This window comes from Trachurus trachurus, assembly GCF_905171665.1.
Source record: "Trachurus trachurus genome assembly, chromosome: 3".
Classification (NCBI taxonomy): Eukaryota; Metazoa; Chordata; class Actinopteri; order Carangiformes; family Carangidae; genus Trachurus; species Trachurus trachurus.
Genome location: NC_139893.1, coordinates 8,071,309 through 8,095,494, shown reverse-complemented (window position 1 = coordinate 8,095,494; position 24,186 = coordinate 8,071,309). Strand labels below are relative to the sequence as shown.

At 40.9% G+C, this 24,186-nt stretch overlaps 3 protein-coding genes across 5 annotated transcripts; 2 read left to right on the top strand and 1 right to left on the bottom strand.

Moving 5' to 3' along the window:
* Positions 1 to 64: 64 nt before the first annotated feature.
* mcee (methylmalonyl CoA epimerase) lies at positions 65 to 3,508 on the bottom strand. Its single transcript, XM_083969239.1, has 3 exons — positions 3,438 to 3,508; positions 2,473 to 2,813; positions 65 to 433 (listed from the first exon to the last, which is right to left on the bottom strand). Exons 1-3 carry the CDS (start codon positions 3,463 to 3,465, stop codon positions 281 to 283), a joined length of 522 nt encoding a protein of 173 aa, XP_083825365.1. The 5' UTR covers positions 3,466 to 3,508; the 3' UTR covers positions 65 to 280.
* On the top strand, positions 3,464 to 13,519 carry mphosph10 (M-phase phosphoprotein 10 (U3 small nucleolar ribonucleoprotein); the record flags this gene model as incomplete). Its single annotated transcript, XM_083969238.1, is given in 13 exon segments — positions 3,464 to 3,496; positions 3,498 to 3,550; positions 3,552 to 3,647; positions 6,627 to 7,302; positions 7,387 to 7,559; positions 7,636 to 7,801; positions 8,242 to 8,383; positions 8,498 to 8,565; positions 9,448 to 9,585; positions 10,161 to 10,268; positions 11,762 to 11,869; positions 11,963 to 12,193; positions 12,929 to 13,519. Coding segments are annotated over 13 exon segments (2,142 nt in total). The 3' UTR covers positions 13,079 to 13,519.
* Positions 13,520 to 14,128: 609 nt separating this feature from the next.
* ist1 (IST1 factor associated with ESCRT-III) lies at positions 14,129 to 21,789 on the top strand. Of its 3 annotated transcripts, none has more exons than XM_083995177.1 (10): positions 14,129 to 14,250; positions 14,838 to 14,952; positions 15,090 to 15,270; positions 15,367 to 15,454; positions 15,564 to 15,647; positions 15,759 to 15,869; positions 15,963 to 16,160; positions 18,542 to 18,667; positions 19,128 to 19,173; positions 19,833 to 21,789. In XM_083995177.1, the coding sequence occupies exons 2-10, from the start codon at positions 14,865 to 14,867 to the stop codon at positions 19,994 to 19,996; spliced, it is 1,086 nt and encodes a 361-aa protein (XP_083851303.1). In that variant the 5' UTR covers positions 14,129 to 14,250; positions 14,838 to 14,864; the 3' UTR covers positions 19,997 to 21,789. The 3 variants fall into 3 exon arrangements, with proteins under 3 accessions (XP_083851303.1, XP_083851304.1, XP_083851302.1); XM_083995178.1 differs by having other exon boundaries at positions 14,158 to 14,253; positions 14,842 to 14,952; positions 18,566 to 18,667; XM_083995176.1 differs by having other exon boundaries at positions 14,158 to 14,253; positions 14,842 to 14,952.
* The last annotated feature ends 2,397 nt before the right edge of the window (positions 21,790 to 24,186 follow it).

Genomic DNA, 24,186 nt, shown 5'->3' with positions numbered 1-24,186 from the left:
GAAGTAGTAGTAGTAGACAGTTTAACTCCATCCATTCCATTTAAACTTTAGGGAAACTATGAAATCACAAACCACACTGTAATTTATTCCCAGCAAAAGTCATCACAGAGGCAGAATCAGAAGAACAAAGTTTGAGGCACATTTCTGCAGTGAGAAAATCAAACCCTAAAGTGTCTTAAGGAAAATTATTACAAAAATCACCATTTGTTATGAGCAATAATCAGACTGACATTAGAATATATATATATGTGAGTTATCGGTCCCCATCAGGCGGAGGTGTTCATGCTTCCTCCAGCTCCACCAGCACACCGTCACAGTCTTTAGGATGAAGGAACATCACTGGTTTCCCATGAGCACCTATTCTCGGCTCTGAAGACAGAGTTCTGATGTTCCTGGCTTTCAGGTCGGCGATCGCAGCGTTGATGTTGTCAACCTACGACGGGAGAGCAAGTTTACACAAATATGAACAGCAGAAGAAGTTGTGTATTATATTTTTGTATCTTTAAACTTGTGTCCTAAGCAGAAATCAGTGGACATGTGGTTCAATTTAAAATTTAGGAAAATGAAAAAAATCCGCACACCATAGAAGCTCCCTTTAACAAGGATTTGATAGCATCGTGACGTTTCGAGCAAGACGCTCTTTTTCAAATTGCTGTCTTGCTCGAAATGTCATGATGCTATTAAATCCTTGTTAAAGGGAGCTTCTATGGTGTGCGGATTTTTTTCATTTTCCTAGTGTTCCCTCCTTTGATCCAGCACCCATCCCAACTGGGCCTATTTGATGTGCGTGTTTATTCACAGTTTTTCAACTTAAAATTTGCAAATGTGTCTCAAAATTTAAAAAGGCACATGATCTCCTTCAAAACATAAACACACTCATGTGGCACTTGAAGACCATGATGTGGTACGTTTGGATTGAAGTGGTTATTACCATCATGAGAGTGAATTAGAGGCTGGTTGTTACTGGATTTTCAAAGCGTGTATTGGGTGTGACATTTTAAACTTCACAGATACTGTAAAACTGTGTCACTGCACTCTGGTGGACAAACAAAGTAACACTGACACTGTTTTTAATACTGGTCGACGACGACTGCACACATTTCTTTGACGTGTCTGTGACGTAGCTGCGAGTAGACACTTATAGAGGTTTAAAAAAAAAAAGAAAAAGAAAAGAAAAGCCAGTATTAGTTGTTCTCTCGTTTGGGCTCCTGAATAAATGATTGTCTGTGGTGGTTTAGTTTACAAGGAGAAGTAGCTGGCTGATATCTCATCTCATCAAACACAGGTTTACCGTAGCTAATTAGAAATATGCAGTGGGTACAGTACATTCCATTCAGGGGTGTCAGTGCCACCGCGTTGGCCTTGTTGACGGAAAACACTTTGACATGTCAATGTAGGGAAAGCACAGGTGCAAATAAAAAAATAATGGCACGTTGAACTGTCTTCAGCTCCTTTGGTTTCAGGACTGTGGCTGAGTGCACAGCCAGGGGCTCACCGTCGTCACACTGCCGTGGCTTATTGGGACATCCATGAAAGATTTAACACCTGTGCTTGTCCTAGTGTGACAAGTCAAATTTTCTGCTTAACAGAAAAACAAAACAAACAGAGATCTATTGTGCATCCAGGCTCGTTTGCACTCAGACAAAGAGCAGAGTCATCAGTGATTATTATTAGCTACACCCCTGCTTCTCCTCCTCTAATAACATTTGTCTGCTGTGAGAAAGTTATGTTCAACCTGATCTGATGGTGAAAGTGGCTTCTACCTAATAAAAATACAGCTTTGTTTGCCTTTTAAATTTGATCACATCTGACACAGCCACATCAAGTGCATAAAACACAATAAAGAGCTAAAACTGAATCTGAACAGAATCTGAGATGGTGGTACTAGTAGTAGCTTTTTGTCACTTTTGAAGTATTAATTGTAGGATTGGTAGGATCTGACCTGAATCCATCATGCATAAAAACAAAAATAGTGCACATTATTAGCAATCATATTGGTTTGCCTTTTGAAATGGGAAAATATGAAAATACATTTTTTTGTCACATCTGACTCTGCTCTGGAAAGTTTGTGCAGAAACTCATGTGTTTCTCAATGTGCTGCCTGTGCACATCATTACATATTAAACAGACTGGTTTGGCATTTGGATTTGGTGATAAAATCAATAAAGTATTTGTCTCAGTCCAGTTTTGAACTGACAGTTTTCATTGTCAATTTTGCATTTCTTGGTGAAAGATGTGTTACAGTAAATCATATAGACCCACTACCACCTCCTCTAGACACCCTTTCACCACAACGCACCGGAGTAGGAGTGTTGCATTCAGAGTCTACATGACTGAAGGCTTGTGAAATGTGATTTACTTAGGTTTTCTCTGTGTTTTTCTGGTGGGACAACCATAGATTTTGCATATGGGCTGTATGTAGCTGCCATTTGAATAGGCCAACCTTGCGTCATGTGATAAATTCTGTCTCACCTCAATACAAATGTGGTGCATTCCTCCGGACTTGTTCTTCTGTAGGAAACCAGCGATCGGGCTCTTCTCCCCCAGAGGATGGAGAAGCTCCAGCTTAGTGTTGCCCAGCTCCACAAACACCGTGTAGACTCCGTGCTCGGGCAGGGGCACCTTGTCGCTGACCGTGGCCCCCAGCACGTCCCGATACAGAGCCGTGGCCTTCTCTATGTCTGGGACAGCGATGGCGACGTGGTTCAGCCTCCCCAACTTCCACACTGACCCCGGGATGCCCTGGTGGAGCGGTGCTGTCGTTGAATGTGCTCTCAGGAGCGCCAGGCGGGAACATCTGGACACACCTGCCACTGAAGAAGCAGAGCAAAACAGAATGAGAACAGTATAGAGTATAATATAAACACGGTTTTCCTGTAAGATTTAATCTGTGTCCACACTGTCTGACATTATCAGTAGCAACTTTACACTCTTGTTAAGCTTGATGACTCTTACTTAGTGAGCCAAGTTTGGCTGCATCACTCCATCTAATTGCAATACTATACATTGGGGGTCATTTTGCACAAGTTTTTTAATATCTCAAGCTCAGTCTACAACTAGATTTTTCAATTAATATCTTTTTTTGTGGGGTTTCTGGGTGTTCAACTCGCATTTCATATCTCAATTCAAAATAACATCTGTGAATTTGGTTAATTAAAGTCACATTGAGCTGTATTTTGCACAGTTATCTTTGCATGTTCTGAGATTAGAGACATTCATTCACTTTTAAGACAAAAACATGAAAAGTAGCTCGTACCCACACGCTGCTTCTAATGTACCTCAGGGCTCATTATGTAACGCGAACATGGCAGTAGTGTCACAAATGTTCAACACTGCTGCACTTTTAATAACAAGGTACACACAACACAAAAAAATCAGAGGACGAAGGTGGTCCTGAAAACCTTTCAAACATCATTATTATTGACACAAAAACAAACCTGCAACCTTCAGTACGGTGGACGCCATGTTTGTAGCACGGAACCAAAAAGCAGCGGCGGACGGAAGAGTTTCCCGTCGAGCCTGTTTACCTGCGACACACACGGTTACACATGTGGGGAAGACATGGCTAACGGGGATATGAGGAGCGTGCTAGAGGAGTGTGTGGAGAAGATTAACACCAACACAGCTCAGCTAGAAAACTTTCTGAGGTAACCGTCTGTTGTTTGTGAGATGAAGTTGTTAAAAGGGTGAATTAAATTATTTATCTGCGTCGTTAAAGAGAGTTTGAGCAGAAGTTGCTCAGTTAGCTCATAGCTAACTAAAGCTAACATGAACCACTCAGCTCATTCACTCAGGTCAAAGTAGCATTGTCTGACTCTGTTTTAATACTGTATTACAAGTAGACACTGCTTTAAAATCCTACTCAAACACAGACATGTTATCACACTTCTTGTTATTGCACTTTAATGTCAAAGTTATAAAGTAAATTATCATGTGCAATCAGTGTTGCAGCTGCTAAAGGTGGTGATAGTTTTAACTATTTTTATTTATAGTAGTCAGGGGTCATCCCCCTGATAAACCTGAGGGATTAGTGCGATAACACATTATGGAGGAATTAAGAAGAAACGGCCATTATTTCATTGCCTTTTTGGCCCTAAACTAGATGTTCCTCTATTGTAACGTGTCACTTTAGAAGTGGTTAGTAGTGATCAGTGATTTTATTTTGAGATATGTGCATAGCTCATGCTTTTTGTTTAATGCACACTGATAGTGTTACAGCTGTTAAAGCTGTCAGATAAATGTTATCCAGATGTGGCAGAATATAATTATCAAGTAGCTCAGTGTTTGACTCTATCTGTTAGCAACTCATTACAATAACTACATTTATCAACTATTTAGATGGATGTGTAGAAATTACATAAATAAATTGAGTTGGAAAAGGTGAAGTCCTGTTATCCCTATTGTTCTTCATCAAGTGAAGACTTCCAACAACCAGAGAAAACACAGCAATCCTGCATGTACACCTGACCTTTCTGTCAGTGCACTGTATTTAAACATGTCAACTTTGCAATAAATAGCTATGGGAAAATAATAAAATACCAAATGGTTGTTGAAAATAAATACCAGGGATGCAAACAGCGCGCCGAAAAGCGAAACTCGCTTTTTTCATGACCAATTAGGTGACTTGTGTGAATCGTTCAGATCCGAAGAGTTTTTGTTTTTGAGTTGGGGGGGGGGGGGGGGGGGGGGGTCTCAGCGTCTCAGCTGGGGTCAGTAAAATGTTTTTCTAACAGGCTGACAGTGACAATCACGTGAAACTGAGGCAAACTCATTCATGGTTGTCTCTGATTATACTGGTAACAGCCTTCCTATTCACCTCCAATGTAGACGCGACGTGCGCGCTCGTTACCCAAAGCGGCGTCCAGGTACATGTGTGAACCAGGAAAATCACAAAAAAGAAAGAGCACAACCTGCGATTGGTCAAAAACTACAAATCCCACAATCCTCTGGCCTCAACAATAACAGTAGGAGTGTAAGTAAGGGAGAGTGGAGCTGTAGGTGAAAAGAGGAAACAACGCCACGTCTGGTCCTGTTCTATGTTGTTCGTTCACACCGTCACCGTTTATTCGTTACGTCCGCGGTGTAAAAGGCCGTGACGCAAAGACGCGATTAGGCGCGAGACGCGATTAGGCGCGAGACGCGGTATACGCGACTTTTTTTTTTTGCGACGCAATACACGCGATTCTTTTATGGCTACGGGACCTTCGCGTCTTCGTCCTTTTCATCGTGTTTGGTGGGAAGACCCACGAGGGGCCCCACGAGGGGCTTCCCACCAAACACGAGGAACGCTTTTTTTTCGCTCGAGTTGTGACGCGCGACCAAACGCGAGATACGCGATTTATCGCTCCTTTTGACACGTGTCAAAAAAAAAAAATTCACGAGCCCGCCAACTACTTTTTTTTTTTTTCAAAGGAGGTTCAACTGGACTTAGTTATTTGTCTAGGAAGACGTTTCACCTCTCATCCAAGAGGCTTCATCAGTTCATGTAGCATCTGACCAGGCTGGGACTGGTCCAACTATCTGGTGTGGAGACTCAGTATAAGTCCAGTTGCTTTCGATTTAACCTCCTTTGAAATACTATGACCTGGACAAATGAGAATATGCACAGGCCTACAACAACATTTCTGCTCTCACCAACCATGGTTGAGGTCACAACGCTGCTGTAGCTGCTCTGGAAGTCCGAGACACTGAGGCCAATAACGATAACGTGACGCACAGCGGACCGTGGTCACGGTGCGGCCGCTCTGCTGCTCACCTCTGTGTGCGACAACTCATTCATGGTTGTCTCTGATTATACTGGTAACAGCCTTCCTATTCACCTCCAATGTAGACGCGACGTGCGCGCTCGTTACCCAAAGCGGCGCGTATCCGCGTGCAGTCGGTGCGACGGCGCCGCCGTTTTTCCCCCCGTGCATGTCCGTGGCTGTGTCAGGCAGGTGTCTCCCACGGAGCTCTGCCCCGTTTCAGAGGTGAAGGAGAGACGTCGCCTCCGCGATGTAGAATGTGTTCAATTAAAGTGAAACTAACACATTTTATAGGCCAGGCCTATATGTCCATTACACACTGAATGGGATGTTAAATCCCATGTCTTTATTTATTCAGTTTATTTTAATAGTAATAATTATGACTAACATTCAGTGAAGCCCTAAAATTCAGTATCTCCAAAATTGAAATATTGCAATGGTTTTTATTTTTTAAAGCATTTTTAATATAGAAATGTTGGCCTTCTGAAAACTATGTCCATCTACTGTATATGCACTCAATACTTGGCTGGGGTTGAACTACTGGAAATTGACTTTTCTGTGATATTGTGGTGAGCCCCCCCCCGCCAGACAATTCCTCTCTTTTTTGGTCCTGACCCGTTTGCATCCCTGAAATACAATACTCCTTCAGTCCAATAATTAATCCTGTAAGTAATTCTTGGTACTGCTGTAATTGTGACGTATGACAAATTAATGTTACTTTTAGATGGTTATAGCATTGTACCAACTGCAGCATTAAGGATTGAACTACATAATTGTGTGCCTGACTTTAAAGTAGTCATGTAGACAAAAACAAAACAACAAAAGATTTTAATAATCCTCCAGGAATGCTTTACTGATACTGTTTGTCTCCATCTTTTGCAGCCTTCAGGATGGAGTGGCAGCAGATTTTACCTCTGTCACCAAGAACCTGTATGACCTCCTCAAAGAGCAGGAGCCTGCAGATTGTAAAGGCAGCCTGCTGGCACAGCTGGTGGTGGAAAACTTTGACGAAGAGCAGATCTGGCAGGAGCTGGAGCTGCAGAACAACGCCGTACTGAAACACTTTAAAAGTGCTGTCGACGAGGCTTTGTCAGACGAGGCGTTAACGGTGCTGGCAGAGGAAGAGGATGATGATGATGAGGCAGAGGTAGAGACTGGTGATGAAAATGTTGAAGAAGAGGAAGAAGAAGAAGAAGAAGAGGATGAGGAGGAGAAACCAAGCAAACAGTCTAAGAAAATGGCCGAGGACGGAGCAGAGGGTTACACAGACGAGGACTCTGATTTAGATTTTGATGTGGATGCTCTAGAGAAGAGAGAGAAACAGAAAAAGAAGATGGGAAAGAAAGACTCTAAAACAAAAGTGGTTCCCTCTGAGGTTGATGATACGTTCTTCAAACTGTCCGAGATGGAGTCGTTTCTCGACGACATGGACAAGAGAGAGGGGAAGAAGGACGAGGAAGAGGACGGCGTCGACTATTTCCAGGACCTGCCGTCTGATGATGACGATGAACTCGACTTAAATGAAATACTTTCCGCCAAAAAGAAAACAAAAAAATCTGTATGTATCTACTCACTTGTTATCACTTACTCTGTTGTGTCAAGAAAATATGAAATGTATTGATTAGTGTTTTTGTATCGACAGGCGAAGAGCTCCAGGAATCTGAAGTACAAAGACTTCTTTGACGCTGTTGATGGTGAACCAGCCAAAGCAGAAGACCAGTCAGACGATGAGGGTGACAGCATGGACGAAGGTGAAGATGAGATGGATGACGAAGAGGATGATGGTGATGATGGCGAAGAGGAGGATGACGATGAGTAAGTGTGATTAATATTATGCAGTGTGTGTTGGAGAAGCTTGTTTGGTCTTAAATTTGTTCCTGTGCTTTGCCAGGGATGAAGAGAGAAGTCGGTCCAAAGCATCGCACAAGAAAGTGACCTTCGACCTCCTTGGGGACGAGGACAGCGAGGGAGAAGACGTGGCCGACATATTTGGAGGAAAATCATCAACTTCACAAAAGTCTGAAGTGAAATCATCGTTTGAGAAACGACAAGAAAAGGTAACAAGGTTTTAAATTTTACTGATTTAAGATTATTTTTGTCTTTAACAAATGCAAAGTTCTTAGTAATGTGACAATATATTTTTATGTTTCCCCTAATTTGAATTCTACACTTGCAGAAACACACCTGCTGTTATTAGTTACTATATCCTATTGCCGTCTTACCTAAGATATACTAAAACTGTCAATTTGTTAAAATCAGGGTTGAAAACATTATTTGCTGCAGCTTTCACTTAAAGTCAATACATTATTTTAATTGTCTTAATCATTCTAATTATTAACTATTAATATCTTTAAACCCTCTTTTACTGGATTATTTCTCTCTTTTTCTTTTAAATGTACTTTTATTGTTTGTAATTTTAATGTATTTCTATACCTCTGTAAAGAACTTTGAATTGCCGATGTATGAATTGTGCCGTACAAATATCTTTGCCTTGCAGATGTCGGAGAAGATTGACGAGTTGGAGAAAGCTGCTCTGTCAGAGAAGTCCTGGCAGTTGTCTGGAGAGGTATCGGCTCAGGCTCGTCCAGAGAACAGCATGTTGGAGGAACATGTTGAGTTTGAGCAGACGTCCAGGATGGGTGAGTGACTCGTCTGCATTTCTGTGTGTAATTATGGATTTTGGATAATTTCCCTGTAGTTTTGTTCTGTTATATTTCAAATCTGACTGCAAAGTTTTATTTCCTCTCTTCTAGCCCCGGCTATCACAGAGGAAACCACACTACAGCTTGAAGACATTATCAAACAGAGAATCAAAGACCAGGTGAGTCACAAGAGCTTTGTTTTAACTTTAAAGGTCCAGTGTGTTATAATTGTCAAGGTTTATTGGCAAAATCTGAATATACTACCCATGAATATATTTGTATAAGTGTATAATCGCTATAAAATCAAATTTGTTTGGTTTTCGTAGCCTTATAATTATACTTTTATATAAACATTTAGCAAGGGTCTTGCTTTATGGCTGGTACACACCGTTGCAGACGAAAGATGACCATCGTAGAAGAATCATGGCGAAATCTTTGGTCGTGGCTCTAAATCGGCCGTCTTACGTCGCAGTGTGAGACAGGTTCTAGGACGGCCGTTTTCAGCGTCTTGCGACCAAAGACAACCTGCGATTCAGTAGAACGATCATCATACAATCTGCACACGTCAAACTTGACGTCGTACCAAAGATTATTAGATCCATGTCGCATAGAGTGTCATCCAATAGTCTTATAACACTGCTAAAATCGCACAGTGTGTAGAGGCCATTAGAGAGTGTCGCCATCATGTTTGTATGGCGGCAGCCCGAATGGAAAATCCAGCCAGCCAGAGAGCGCGTTTAGCGAGTTTTGCGTTCATAAATAAACCAACAAAGAAGGAGTAGGAAACAGCAGACATATCGTAAAATGATTTAGATCTTCACCTCATCGCTCCATGCTCCTGAAATACTCCCAGTCGTCCCAGTCGAGGTAAACACATTTTTTCGTCTTCGGAGGCCACCGTCACTTTGCAGATGGGAGGAGTGAGCGCTGCAGTCTAGAATCTGAATGCTATATCATGGTTTTCCCCCCATTTTACACACTGGACCTTTAACCATGTTGTTTAAAAAAATATTTTAATCCTCTGATGATAACACAGTGTCCTGTACTTGTGTCTCTGTCAGGCGTTCGATGATGTGGTTCGCAAGGAGAAACCCAAAGAGGAGGTGTTTGAGTACAAGAAGAGGTTAACGCTGGACCACGAGAAGAGCAAACAGAGTTTAGCAGAAATCTATGAGCAGGAATACATCAAGATGAACCAGGTTTGAGTGTTTTTTTTAATCTTCTCACTGCTACTGTAACACAAGGGTTCTCAAAGTGGGGTTCAGGGATCCCCAGGGGTCCTTGAGAGGGTTCAAGGGGATCCCCAACTTTTTCATGAAATTTTACCACTTTTTTCTAGAATTTTTAGAATTTCTAGAACCCTAACCCTTTTTTTTATTATTATTTGGAGAATTTTTAAGTTATTTTATTTTTTAGAAATGTTACCACTTTTTCTAGAATTTTTCAAAAACTTAAAAAAAAAACTTTTTAAATAGAAATTTTACCACTTTTTTCCCCAGAAATTTCTCTACAATATTTCCAAAAAATTCACACCATTGGCCCTAATTTGAATGTGCATTGACTAAAAACGTTCTTCAGTCTCAGAACAAATATCATATGTAAATATTATATGTAGTATATGTATTTCTGGTGTTTGCTTAAAAATTTTGTCCAATGGTGGTCCGTGGTCTAATTTGTGTCAATTTAGGGGTCCTCGATGTAAGAAAGTTTGAGAACCACTGCTGTAACACATTATGAACCTTTTCCTGATCAGTTTTTGTTTTTCTTGTTTCAGCAAAAGACAGAGGAGGAGAACCCAGCTCATGTAGAAATCCAGAAGCTGATGGACACACTCTTCCTAAAGTTGGACGCTCTCTCCAACTTCCACTTCACTCCTAAACCAGTAAGTTTGGCCTAAATAATAACTGAGGCCTAGTCCACACGAGCCCGGGTATTTTTGAAACCGGAGTTTTGCTCCGCGTCCATACGAGTGGTGTAATAAAAACACTGCGTACACACGCAACCGTGGAATCCGCTACCAAGTGACGCAATGCACGTGTGGAAGGCTGTTTTAACCAATCAAAATACAGTGGAAACCGCTTATGGATCAAAAGGCTTGGGACGGAATCATTTCTATACAAATGCTGTTTAAATAATTCGTTATCAAGAAATCCGCTTATAGTGTTCATTTTTGGTCATTTTATGGATGAAAACATGCGCAAAAACAATTTAAAAACTACGTGTAGCCTATTTATTTTAATTTCGGCGGTGTCCCTTTGACGTGCACTGCTGCAGCAGCCTGCACATGTTGCTGCGCTGTGTCTTGACTCTTGTGCTGTGTGTTGTTGTGTGCTGTGTTGTTGTGCTGTGTGCATCACCTGGCTGCTGAGCCACATGACTGTCGGTGCGGCGCAACTCTTTATCACTGGCTGTTGTGTTGTCTGTCAAAACATGGATGAATGAAACATATCCACTTTATATCGACCGCGGACGTCACGTATACATTTTCGGCTTTTGGCTCGTTCCGTTCATCTCCCCCCCCGTCGTACCCGGTCTGACAGTGACATAGGCTTCATGAAAATCATCCCGAAAAACTCTCAATCAAACAAGGTGGGGAATAAGAAACTGCGGCGCTACTGTAGTAGTTCTGTAATTTTTAAAACACACCGGCAGCCCCCGCTGATCTGTAGCGTCACTCCTACTGTAAATGATGCTGTGTGGAAAAGCAGCTGTGGTCTGTGATTGAGGGTGAGTTTGGAGCTGACAAGAGGATCGCCCTGACGACCGTTTCGTTATATTTTTCTCATCGAAAAACTATACAAATAGCATTTAGATGATGTAAAAAGAAAAAAAGAAAAGTGAAATAATAAAAATCCACTTTGTCACCTCCATTTTTGCGAGCTCACGTCAACTTCTGCAAACAACCTCTGCAGCTGGCAGTGTTTACATCAGCACGTGTGCAGCTATGACGTAAACGAGAAAGACAATAACGGTTGCAGTGTCCACACGCACCCGGTGAAACCAACCCCGGCCGAAAACCCCACCCTGGACTCCGGTTTCAAAAAACCACGGTTTCAGGTTTCCAAAAGCACGGTTGCGTGTGGACAGGACATACAACCGGGAACATATGTTCACGGTTTCAAAAAACCCGGGCTCGTGTGGATAAGGCCTAAGACTGGCTGTCCTTCTGAAATCCCAGGGTGTAACTGCTGGTCACTGACATCTTCAATTTCAGCTGTGTTTCCTGTAGAATGAAAAAGTTTTTGGTATCACCTTTAAAAACATGTTATCTATGAATACAGCATAATTGCACAAAATGGAAATCAAGTAAATCTAAACTAATATGTTGCAGCAAACCAGTGCAGTGATTAAAAACTTTCATGTATTTTTCCACAGCCTGTTCCTGAGGTTAAAGTGGTGTCTAACCTGCCAACCATTACAATGGAGGAGGTGGCTCCAGTCAACACTAGTGATGCAACGCTGCTCGCACCGGAGGAGATCAAGGTTTGTCACGCGTGCATGTTCAAAAATATTCATTTTGATCTTGGTATATTTAGTCACACCGCATGTCTAATATTACCCTCCTCTAAACCAAAGGAGAAGAGCAAAGCTGGAGATATACTTGGTGATACGGAGAAGACGTCAACAGACAAGAAACGTGAGAGACGCCACAAGAAAGCGGTGAAACGTCTCAAGATCAAGGAGAAGGAAAAGAGACAGAAGCTTAAAGAGGCCAGTAAAACCGGAGAGAACAGAAAGCCATCAAAGGCTGAAGTCACAGAAACTGTGAAGAAACTCACAAAAGGAGGAAAAGCCACGATCTTAAAGGTGAGCGTTTGTATCACAGTGTGTCTCATGTTGCTCAGATCACGACCTGTACGGTATGTGTCACAGCTCACAGCAGGAAGTCAGAGTCAGCCTGTTCAAAATTCACAGTTGTTAAAACATCAAGCAGATAAACAGAAAAACTGACTGTCCTCCCAATACTGGCTCTTACTTTCTGTTTATTTAAAAAATGATTATGAATACGTTTTTGTTCTTTTTTTGCATTTTTCCTTTAAGCCACTTGCGTAGAGATCTACTAAATGCGCAATTTTACAGATGAAACCTATGAATATTATAAAATATAATGCATTGTTGCAGATCTTATAACCTAAGAATATATAAAATGGTTAAAAGCATCTTCACAGGACTTTCACATTTACTTGTAATTGAGTACTTTATACATATTGGTACTTTTAGTTACTGAAGGTTATGTGTACTCCCTTCACCCATGACTGAATTAAACAAATTTATGAATCAACAAATCAAACCTATTAGATGAATCAACAAATCAAAGCTAATTAGATGAGTCAGTTGAGCTGGTGCTGTCTCCTGGATGAATTGATGTGTTGGCTTCATATTGCCACCATTAAGTAGGTCATCTATTTTTAAGTTGTCAGACCTGTTGCTCAGTAGACTACCACTTCTACGACCCAGGGTCATCACACCTTTTTAAAACCAAAATATACATTATTATGTGTTTCTGAAGTGTGGTATAACGTGTTTTTTCCCCTGTTTCAGGACGAGGGGAAGGACAAGGCCCTGAAGTCGTCTCAAGCCTTCTTCTCTCAGCTGCAGGACCAAGTCAAAAGCCAGATCAAAGGTGCAAAGGATCAGTCTGCAAAGAAGAAGAAGCACAAAGAGGTTTCTGCCAGCAAACTCAAGTTATAATGACTGTGATGGTTTCTTGTGTAAGATCGACTTTTTATTGTACAGATTCTTTTTTTATGAGAAAGCAGAAATATATTAAATCTGAACGTCCTTGTGTTCAAACCCTTTTCCATTTTCATTCAGATAACTCAAGTGTCCAAAGTTGGTTATGTTTGTTTAGTCCTTTTTTCAACTGCAATAATAAATGTTCAGTCACATCAGATCACTGTCCTTTGTGAGAGATGAATATAAAGTGCCTGTCAGAGGAGCCTCCATTGTTCATGACACTTCCTCATTAGAAGATCATAACAAATTATCACATTTCAATGAGCACTAAGCAGCTTGAATTGAATCCACTTAAAAAATATGCTCAAAGACAAGTGATTTTAGGATTGAAATATCTGTTTTAAGTTCAATGTTACACTGTTTGAAATGTAAGTAAAGGTATGAACAAACTCTACAATGCTAATACAATAATACTTCTGCAGCGTTTAATGTCACCGCTGTCTCAAAGTAAGATTGTCACAATTAAATGTAATATCAATCAGGTATAATATAATGCTGCTAGATAAAAAACTGAGCTTGATTTCATTTAATTTGTGTGTGATATTTCTCACCTGTAGAATTGTACGTGAAGGTTTAAGCAGCTCTGGGAAAATTATTCAGGCTGTTCACTTTAAGTGAAAATAAATAAACACAGCAAATGAGAGTTAAAAAAAAAAAAAAAAAAAAAGTTTCTTTTGCATTCACCTGCTCTTCCATGGAAAATCCCTGAGTAAATGAGTTATTTTTAGACTGAACACAAGACATGTAAAAGATCCACCCACAGATCACAGATGTTAAAAGGATAAGGGGAAGAACAGAGTTTAAAGACTTTTGCACACTCTTCAATTATTGTTTTCAGTTTTCAGTTCATTAATTAGTTAATTAGTTGATGAAATAAAAACCAATAAAAACATTATTTATTAAAAAAAAAGGCTCATTATAACAAGAAGACAGTAACCTATGATTCAAACAAAAACAGTATGATTCAAACACCTGTGCCCTGTGACGACACGTGGCCCCGCCTCCCGAGGGAACATTCCCATGACGTCACGTCAGTGACAATCAACACGGAAGTGAGCCAGGCGACGGAAGACGAGACCAGACAGAAACACAAATAAGTTGGTGTGTGTACGCTTGACCGACATTTACAGGTACGTTACAGTCGCTTTGTTTTACTGTGTCTTTCGCTTTTAAATCACATTGTTTTTCTCAGGCTGCTCATTCGTGTTTGATCGAGATTTTTCTTTATTTTGTTTTCTTTTAGCGCCGAGCTAAGGAAGCTAGCTGAAACAGGGACACAACATAAGACTGCTAACAAAGCACTAGTCAGTTTTGACAACTGAAAGGCAGGTTTTTAAATGATCTAAACGAGTCTTTAACACTTTGGTTTACTCAATCATAAAAAAATTAATACTAAAAATGGGTTGAAGTGTGACGTTATAAGTAGCACGCCTCATGTAGCCTCGTTAGCCGTGTGTGTCGTCATGCTAAAGCTAAGTGTGTCAGTGCTGTGTAGTTGTTTTTCCGCTGGCGACGAGGTAACTTCTTGTTTTCGCGTTGTTTATTTATGGGTTTTGTATTTGTTTTGGTGAAATCTGCGGAGTCATTCCGCTGGCGATGGGTTGGTCATGCTCACATGACTCAGTGAGTCACTGGTTCTGACTTCGGGGTGAGGTGAGATGGATCCACGGCTGGTTTCGGTTTAACGTTTCTGCTGCTTCTCTCTCTTGTGTGCACAGGTAGTAAACATATCACCATCATCATGCTGGGAGGAGGATTCAAAGCAGAGAGGCTAAGAGTGAACCTCCGGTTGGTCATCAACCGACTCAAACTCCTTGAGAAAAAGAAAAGTGAGTCCTGACCTGTGTATTAAAACAACCCTCCTCTCCTGCAGCTAATGAGGAATCAGTGGCCTCTTGTTTGCAAGACAAATGTGTTTTCACCCTGTAATGACTCTTAATCTATCTCCACTCCATTCATAATAAAGCCGAGCTTGCTCAGAAGGCCAGAAAGGAGATCGCTGATTACCTGTCATCAGGGAAGGATGAGCGGGCCCGGATCCGTGTGGAGCACATCATCAGAGAGGACTACCTGGTGGAGGCCATGGAGATCCTGGAGCTCTACTGCGACCTGCTGCTAGCTCGCTTTGGCCTCATTCAGTCTATGAAGTGAGTCCTGCACATATTATCATCTCCAGGCCTTGGCATTAACCCTCTGTCTGCTTGCTCAGTCCCATTAACCCCCCTTTTTCTTTCTCCTCTTAGGGAGCTGGATCCAGGGCTACAGGAGGCCGTGTCCACCCTCATCTGGGCAGCGCCTCGTCTCCAGTCGGAGGTTTCTGAACTCAAAATCGTAAGTGCTGTCTAAACATGACAGTGTGCTAGCAGCATAGCCAAAAAATCTGTCTGTTTATGCTTAGTAGGTCATGATTGACAGTCTCATCTCTAAATGTTTCCCGTAGGTATCTGAACAGCTATGTGCAAAATATAGCAAGGAGTACGGCAAGCTGTGCAGGACAAACCAGATTGGCACAGTAAATGACAGGGTAGGATATTTTTCTTCCATTTCTTGGCCAAGAGCCCTTTTTAACAATGAACACGTTTTTGGCTTGTAAAATCATCTGTGACACCTGAACATTTGTCTGTTGTGTTTAAAGCTGATGCACAAACTGAGTGTGGAGGCGCCTCCCAAGATCTTGGTGGAGCGTTACCTGATAGAGATCGCCAAGAACTACAATGTGCCGTATGAACCCGACGCCATGGTTCGGGTGAGCATTTAAAAGTCACTTATGACTAATTATGAAGAATGAAGATGTGTTTACTTTTAATTAACCGCTCGAACCTCCCCTCTCTCTGGACAGCCCGAGGTCGGCCATGGAGAAGAGGCGGATCTGATCGATGTGGACACTGACAGGAAGTCTGGAGGAGGAGGAGGAGGAGGAGGTGGTGGAGGTTTCAGTGCACCTCCTGCTGCTGCTATGCCTATGCCCATGCCCATGCCTATGCCTATGACCATGCCTATGCCAACAGCTTTCAACTATCCACCTCCCAAAGGAGCCGTAAGGAATTTTATAATATTTTTATATATATATATTTTTTTATTTATATATTTTTAATTTTAACTTTCAGGGATGCAAACAGCGCGCCGAAAAGCGAAACTCGCTTTTTTCATGACCAATTAGGTGACTTGTGTGAATCGTTCAGATCCGAAGAGTTTTTGTTTTTGGGAGGGGGGGGGGGTCTCAGCTGGGGTCAGTAAAATGTTTTTCTAACAGGCTGACAGTGACAATCACGTGAAACTGAGGCGAACTCATTCATGGTTGTCTCTGGTTATAGCACATTATATAGGCCTATATGTCCATTACACACTTTTAGGCCTTAAAATGTCTTAAATTTGTTGAATTATTGTGTTCAAGACTTAAATAAGACAGCTCTTAAATTTTCGTATGCCCACCATGGGCGAGCATTTCGCTCGCATTTGCCCCTAAAAAAAAAAAAACATGTGTGAACCAGGAAAATCACAAAAAAGAAAGAGCACAACCTGCGATTGGTCAAAAACTACAAATCCCACAATCCTCTGGCCTCAACAATAACAGTAGTTAGTGTAAGTAAGGGAGAGTGGAGCTGTCGGTGAAAAGAGGAAACAACGCCACGTCTGGTCCTGTTCTATGTTGTTGGTTCACATCGTCACCGTTTATTCGTTACGTCCGCGGTGTAAAAGGCCGTGACGCAAAGACGCGATTAGGCGCGAGACGCGGTAGACGCGACTTTTTTTTTTGCGACGCAATACACCCGATTCTTTTATGGCGACGGGACCCTCGCGTCTTCGTCTATTTCATCGTGTTTGGTGGGAAGTTAATAGGGGCTTCCCACTCAAACACGAGGAACGCTTTTTTTTCGCGCGAGCTTTTACGCGCAACCAAACGCGAGATACGCGAGATAAGCGAATTAGCGCTCGTTTTCACTCGTTTCAAAAAAAATTCACGAGCCCGCCTATTTTCACTACAACAATTTTTTTTTTTTTTTCAAAGGAGGTTAAATCGAAAGCAACTGGACTTAGTTATTTACTTATTATAACTAAGTCCAGTTGCTTTCGATTTAACCTCCTTTGAAAAAAAAGTCTAGGAAGACGTTTCACCTTCATCCAAGAGGCTTCATCAGTTCATGTAGCATCTGACCAGGCTGGGACTGGTCCAACTATCTGGTGTGGAGACTCAGTATAAGTCCAGTTGCTTTCGATTTAACCTCCTTTGAAATACTATGACCTGGACAAATGAGAATATGCACAGGCCTACAACAACATTTCTGCTCTCACCAACCATGGTAACGACGCACAGTATACTGTTATGAGACACATTATGCATCCCAACTGTCTTTTTTTTAGAGGATTTTTTTTTTTTTTTACCAAGAATGCGCCCAAAAAAATCATGATCCAGGGGCCAAAATTCGAAACAAATATATATTTTTTTTAATCATAATTCTCATTATTCTCCTGATGTCGGTTTAATGTAAACAGATTGCGCTGATATGCGTCATGTGACAGCGGGGCAGAGCTGCAGCTGCTGTGCTGTGATGGACCTGATCAGACTGGTGGTGGTCCACAGTCAATCAGTCCCAGAGCCTTCCTATTCACCTCCAATGTAGACGCGACGTGCGCGCTCGTTACCCAAAGCGGCGCGTATCCGCGTGCATTCGGTGCGACGGCGCCGCCGTTTTCCCCCCCGTGCATGTCCGTTGCTGTGTCAGGCAGGTGTCTCCCACGGAGCTCTGCCCCGTTTCAGAGGTGAAGGAGAGACGTCGCCTCCGCGATGTAGAATGTGTTCAATTAAAGTGAAACTAACACATTATATCGGCCTATATGTCCATTACACACTGAATGCGATGTTAAATCCCATAATAATGTAATAATTATGACTAACATTCAGTGAAGACCTAAAAATCAGTATCTCCAAAATTGAAATATTGCAACGGTTTTTATTTTTTTAAAGCATTTTTAATATAGAAATGTTGGCCTTCTGAAAACTGTCCATCTATATGCACTCAATACTTGGTTGGGGTTGAACTACTGGAAATAGACTTTTCTGTGATATTGTTAATGGTGAGCCCCCCCCCCCACGACAATTCCTCTCTTTTTTGGTCCTGACCCGTTTGCATCCCTGAACTTTATACGTTATGATTTTGTGAGTTACGCTTTAGTGTGCGATTCTTCAATTTCAGTATTAAATCATCACGTCAAACCAGTCATTATGTGCAATAACCTTTACATACAACTGCATCCTCAAGTCAAGTAAAAAAAAGATCTCTGTGGATCAGTTTTGGTATTGTAAACAGCCCTTTTCTGTCATTTAAATGAACATACGCTTTAACAGGTGATCACTTATGATGCATGTCTGAAAATGATGTCTTTAAAGAGTTGAAATGTTTGTTTTTCTGCTGCCAGCTGCCTCCCTCTGACTTTCTGCAGGAACCATTTAATGCTCCCATTGGAAACTACAGCAACTTCCAGCACCCCATGGGAGGAGGGCAGCCCCCCCAGCTGCCCACTTCTCCCCCCACATACGAGTCTGTAAGTGACAGAACCCCTCCCATCCATGCACCCTTCCCGTTCCCACAGATGGACAGACGGACAGGGCAGGGCACCAATCAGGGAAGAGCAGTTCATTTAGTTCGCTTGCCGCTTTGTCCATTGTCTAGTGTCTACACTCTGACCCCATTTCTGAACATAGGCCGTAGAGCATAGACTTCATCTGCTTCATCTGTGTTGGTATAGGATGGACGTGCTAACACTGTAACTAACTACGACTTGGTTGATCTTAGTGGGATTTAATTATTTAATTAAGAGATGGTTAACTGCATTTTAACGGGTGCGTAGCCGAGTCAGGTCCTTAATTCTGTCTTACTTGTTCACGTTAACATCTGCACCGTTGAATGTCTTTTTAATTCCTTCTCTCTACTAACATATAATATGATTATTTTTTTTATCACTGTAATTGTGTCATAAACTCCGGACACATCCTGTGTTTCAGATTGATGACGTGACAGATAAATCCTCTGTTCCTTTCCAGGCAATAGGTGAGTTCTGCCCCAGTCACTTATCAATACGTCTGTTGAAGTGTTTTCTTTCTTTCTCTGCTCCATCTGTTGCACTTAATCCAGGTCACATACGTATGTATAGTTTTATTTATAAAAAACAGTTAAATCATTTCTGAAACCAGCTGGGTGTTGTAGTTTTTAACAGAATGTACCTTTATAACATTAACGGTAAATTTCTATATTAGTATTTTTTATACTTTTTATTGAAGTACAAGCAGATTAAAAAATGTAAACTCAACATGTTCATTGTAATAAAGGCACATATCAGCCACTCTAACTGTGGCTTATTGTCAAATGTTTGTGCCAGTGAAGCCTAACGCCCAAAGTCCTAACGTTCCTGTCGGTCCCACTCTCATGATAAAACACTTCAGGAGAGCAGATGTCTATTTAGACTCAGAGATCAACTGGTTGTTGAAGGTCAAAATATCAAAGTTCAGGTTCAAAACCTCTTGAATGTAATTTCTAAAGACCACCTTAAGGGAATTTCTTCAGATTTGGCACAAACAAAAATGATCATGGCAACAACATTTTCTGCAAAAAATATAACATAAAATCTGGACTTTTACAAAGTCTATTTCCCAAACCCCCTTTGTGAGATACTCATTGTTATTTTTCTTGTGCCAAATTTTCCTCTGCAGCTCACGGACCTTCTCAGCCGTTCGACAGCAACGCTCTCCCAGAACTCCCCTCTGTTCCCGACACGCTGCCCACGTCCTCCTTCGGCGGTCACGCCAACACCTCGGACGACATCGACTTTGACGACTTGACACGGCGGTTTGAGGAGCTGAAGAAGAAGACTTAGATGCTTTATCTCCGGTCTATACACACACACACACAGGCCTGTGTCATCACATAACACGGCTCAGAACAGGAAATTTAAAATGTTTAAGGCTCTGTATCAGATTCGGATAGTTCTCCTCCCCTTTCCATGGTGAAATAATCTTACACGGATATTAAACTTGCATATATTCTTACCTCATTTATATAAACATGACCAGTTAACTGAGGGTGTGGTTGCTCACTCGACCTCGTCACTTATTAGAAATCAAATTTCTGTTGGCAGTACCAGTGAGAACCATATGTTTTAATTTCTTTCTATATCACATACAATCATGTCGGTGTCGACCCCTGTTCTTGTTTAAGATCACATCGACTTTTAACTCTGTCCATTTGTCTGTGTGATACATTATATAATCAACCCTAGATTTTAATTGTTTGATTCTTCCCAGGGTTTCGGGTCTGGCTAAATATTTCCAACACATGCCTTGATTCTACTTTGCACATGTCGTGTCGCTGTGATCTTTACCACTGTGTCGCTGAGTCCTGTAAAACGAGCTCAACTGGTCACCCCACTTTGTGTCGGGAAGGGCGCATTCATGCTAAAAAAAATGTTCAGATTGTTTCCAAGGTGAGGCCGCATTACCTAACGCATTGTTTTCTGAAAGGAATCGGGACAGGTCGAAGCCATATCGTCTGTGTTTGCACAGTCATGTGGCGGAGAAAGACGTTTTTGTCAAACACTCATACCAGAAAACACCATGTTAAATCTGTTCTGTTCATCTGTTACAGCAATGATGGGGCGCAGATGTAAAGTGATAAAACCGTGTATGGAAATGTGTAATATAATATTTACAATAACATAGATAGACCTATTAACATGAACGATTTACCTGTATAGCAAGAAGTTTGGTACCGGGCAGTTGTTCATATTTGACAAATCTGTTTTATATACACTATCTCCAAATAAAGTTTGTTTTTTGTTTTTTGAATGTCAATTTTACCAAATAGCTGCACTTTCTTATCTTTGAAGAACCTAATTTGCAAATAAAATGTGTGCAGGCAGAAGCAGCAGTCACACAAACAACCTAATTTGTTTGAAAGAGATGCAAATATTCACCTGAAGGTTATTACATTTGTGTTGTCCTACTACTGTGCATGTGTCTTATTACTGTTTGTGCGCCACTGCATTTGCCTTAGTTGTCATCGCTCGTCATCAGAGGCCTTTCCAGTCTGTACCAGGATTATGTATTTGTCATCCATCTAAGACTGGATACACTGAGTCCCAGCTGTTGAGATTAGACTTTGCTTGATTCGCTTTAACCTGTAAAACGACTTCCTTAAACCTGTTGAGCTGAAATTTGTGTATTGGATGACAAAAACAACAAGTCTGTACTGGAAGTAGAGGTTTCTATTTCCTGTGGAGAAAGAGGGAGGGTGAGGGTTTCTGTTGTTGTGCAGATGTGACGCATTGCTGCAAGCTTAACACACTGAGCTCTGCTTGCGTAGAGAAATGAACAGAGGCCTTGAATTAAAAATGATTCAGCAAGCTCTGGAGAGCAGATAGAAAAGCTGAACGGTTGACGGACAAAAGTTTATTTAGAGGGTTTTTTTGTTGTTGTTTTTTTGTGTGTTGGAGAAAGTAATGAGAGATTGTTAACACTACCGAACCGTGATCTGCTCACTGTCTTTTCCACGTTGGACTGTTCTTTCATTTTAAACCTTGAGACACTAAAATTGTGTCTTGTTGCAAAAAAAATGAGATTTCCCCCACTGTATACTACAATACTGATTTAATAAACAATTATTTGAACTGGACACACCTTTACCCTCACTGTTTCCAACACTTCCTCTATTTTACAATGCTGTAATATCAAGCACCAACCAGCAGAGGGCCTCAGTGTACAGGTGGAGATTTTATTCTAAGGAAACTGAAGTGAGACTAGATAAAATAGAGTATAAATCATTGTGATTTTTAGTCTTATTCATTTCTGAAAAAAGAAAGAGCAGCAAAGAATTTGTCCAAGAGCAGCAGCTGTTAACATTCAGCCTAAATAAACACAAATCGAGAGCTGAGATACATCAGCATCACACAGGCCTCATTGTGTAATGTGAAAAGTAGCTGAGGCATCTGAACCTGAGAACGTAACATGATATTCACTGGCAGTATAGAGCTGAAGAGATGGTGTCATTTTGCAAAAGGGTTGTGTGTGTCTGTGGACAAATTTTCATTTTGTCCAATCCAACATCCAACAAATCAAGAGTTTTAATTTTTGCAGAAGATTGTGCTTTTTATGTGCTCCTTGCTTTAATAAAATAAATCCTTTGAATTATGTGACCTACATTTGACACTTTTGTCCAAACTACTGTGTAACACTGTAAACAGATGTTTTATATAAATGCTTTGGGTCGACTTGGTAACAGTGGTATACAACCCTGTGTTACATCACAGTTGGGTGTGAATGTGGGTTTCCAGTGATGAGGTTCAGGTTAACGTTGAAGTGGGGTGTTCTGCATGTTATGTCACTATAAACAGCACAGAGCAGAGCTGAAAGGAAGAGTGGATGTGGGTCGAGCTGCTCTGCCGTGAAGAAAGAGGGAGGTCGACCCGACCGAGTGTGAGACCTGAACTGTTGCTAACCTTGACTTAGTTTCTCCTCTGCATTTCCAAAGGTTATTGCAGTGAACGGTGAATCCAGGTGAGGCTTACATCACCTGGTGAATCAGGTCAGACACTTTTTCAGTTATGAATATCAATTTTTTTATCTCTTATTTCATTACTAGTGAGGTGTGTACTTGTTGTGAAAATGATTTCATGACATACAATATTCATTAATTAGCATCTCAAGTTGTCCATGCCACACCCAAAAGGTTTTCAATGTAAAGAGAGTTTACACCTATTGATGCTTCAATTCAATTAAGATAGAGAGAGAAAAACTTGGGTATCTATAATTTGCATAATATATATACAGTATAATATATGTTACAAAGAAATGTATTATATTTCTTTGTATAGCAGGTAACAAAATAGACCTTCGAGTTGAAATCAGAACATGATGGATCCAGTTGCCTTCAATTTCAGCACATAATGACTATGATGACCTGGATGACGGAGAACCTTCACAGAGATATATCCGTAACAGTGGGAAATATTCAGCTACAATGGAATATAAAAATCATTTTCAATAGACTGTTTCTTAAAATTTCTTGCATAATTTGTACTCTGGCCTTCTTGCACTGGTTATAATGGCTTTTGTGATGTGATGTCTGTTGAGTTTTGTGGTTGTCATAGAAAGTTGTCAGTGTTTGGATGTGAGAATGGAAGATAGGCTGCGATTCCAGTTTCGATTGATGGTTTTCAGATGCAAAAGTATTTATTCACTATTTCTTTACTCAAGCTCACACATACAATACGTACAACATCAATAGAAGAAAACCAAATAATCTCTGATAAAATAAAAGCACATGAGGATCAAAGGACCTGTGTGTGTGTGTGTGTTTTCAAACCAAGAGCACAAACTTGACTGTAGTTGGGTTTGTTGGTATAAATCATTCAGAGGCAGGACAGACTGAATCCCACAGAAGCCGGCATATACGATGAAAACTCATGACATGCACCTTCAGCATGCGTTACAGTGATGAAGATGAAATGACAAACTGCGATCAATTAATAATCAGCCCCTATATAAAAGCACCTTCCCACCCACCGTGTGGTTGATGATGGTCGGACGCCACACGCTGTGATGAACAGTCATGTTGACACCAGCAGGCTCAGGTGTTTTCAAAAGATCCAAATAGAAAATTACTTTATAGCAACAATAAATATCAGATTTTAATGATATTTGATATAATAATATAATTTAAATGAGGTATAACAGCCTTTGAAGTTACTATGAAAGAACAAAAAAGATCCACGTACACCCAAATTAGCAAAATCTTTCAATATATTATAGCTGTACAGACATTCAATAACTTTATATCATTACTTATTGATTGTGTTTACTAGTTTTCACTCTCAAAATAACTCAGCTCATGATTGTTTTTACAGTTTTTTGACATCTAAACCCACATGAGTGCTTGTTAAAGCTGTAAACAGACAGGAAATAAACGCTGCATGTGAACAGAAGCTGTTTAAAATAAACAACCATAAGGCGTTTTTTTTTTCTGCAGACATACATGGTCATGGAGAGTAAAAATGACTTTGCAAAATTCAAG

Excerpts from the sequence above, each read along its gene's own strand:
- mcee (XM_083969239.1), bottom strand. The coding sequence starts at position 3,465 with ATGGCGTCCACCGTACTGAAGGTTGCAG. Across the intron at positions 2,814-3,437 it reads CACCGTACTGAAGGTTGCAG|TGGCAGGTGTGTCCAGATGT; the intron begins GTTTGTTTTTGT and ends CTGCTTCTTCAG. Across the intron at positions 434-2,472 it reads TGCACCACATTTGTATTGAG|GTTGACAACATCAACGCTGC; the intron begins GTGAGACAGAAT and ends CTCCCGTCGTAG.
- ist1 (XM_083995177.1), top strand. The coding sequence starts at position 14,865 with ATGCTGGGAGGAGGATTCAAAGCAGAGAGGCTAAGAGTGAACCTCCGG. Across the intron at positions 15,271-15,366 it reads GGCCTCATTCAGTCTATGAA|GGAGCTGGATCCAGGGCTAC; the intron begins GTGAGTCCTGCA and ends TTCTCCTCTTAG. Across the intron at positions 15,455-15,563 it reads AGGTTTCTGAACTCAAAATC|GTATCTGAACAGCTATGTGC; the intron begins GTAAGTGCTGTC and ends TGTTTCCCGTAG.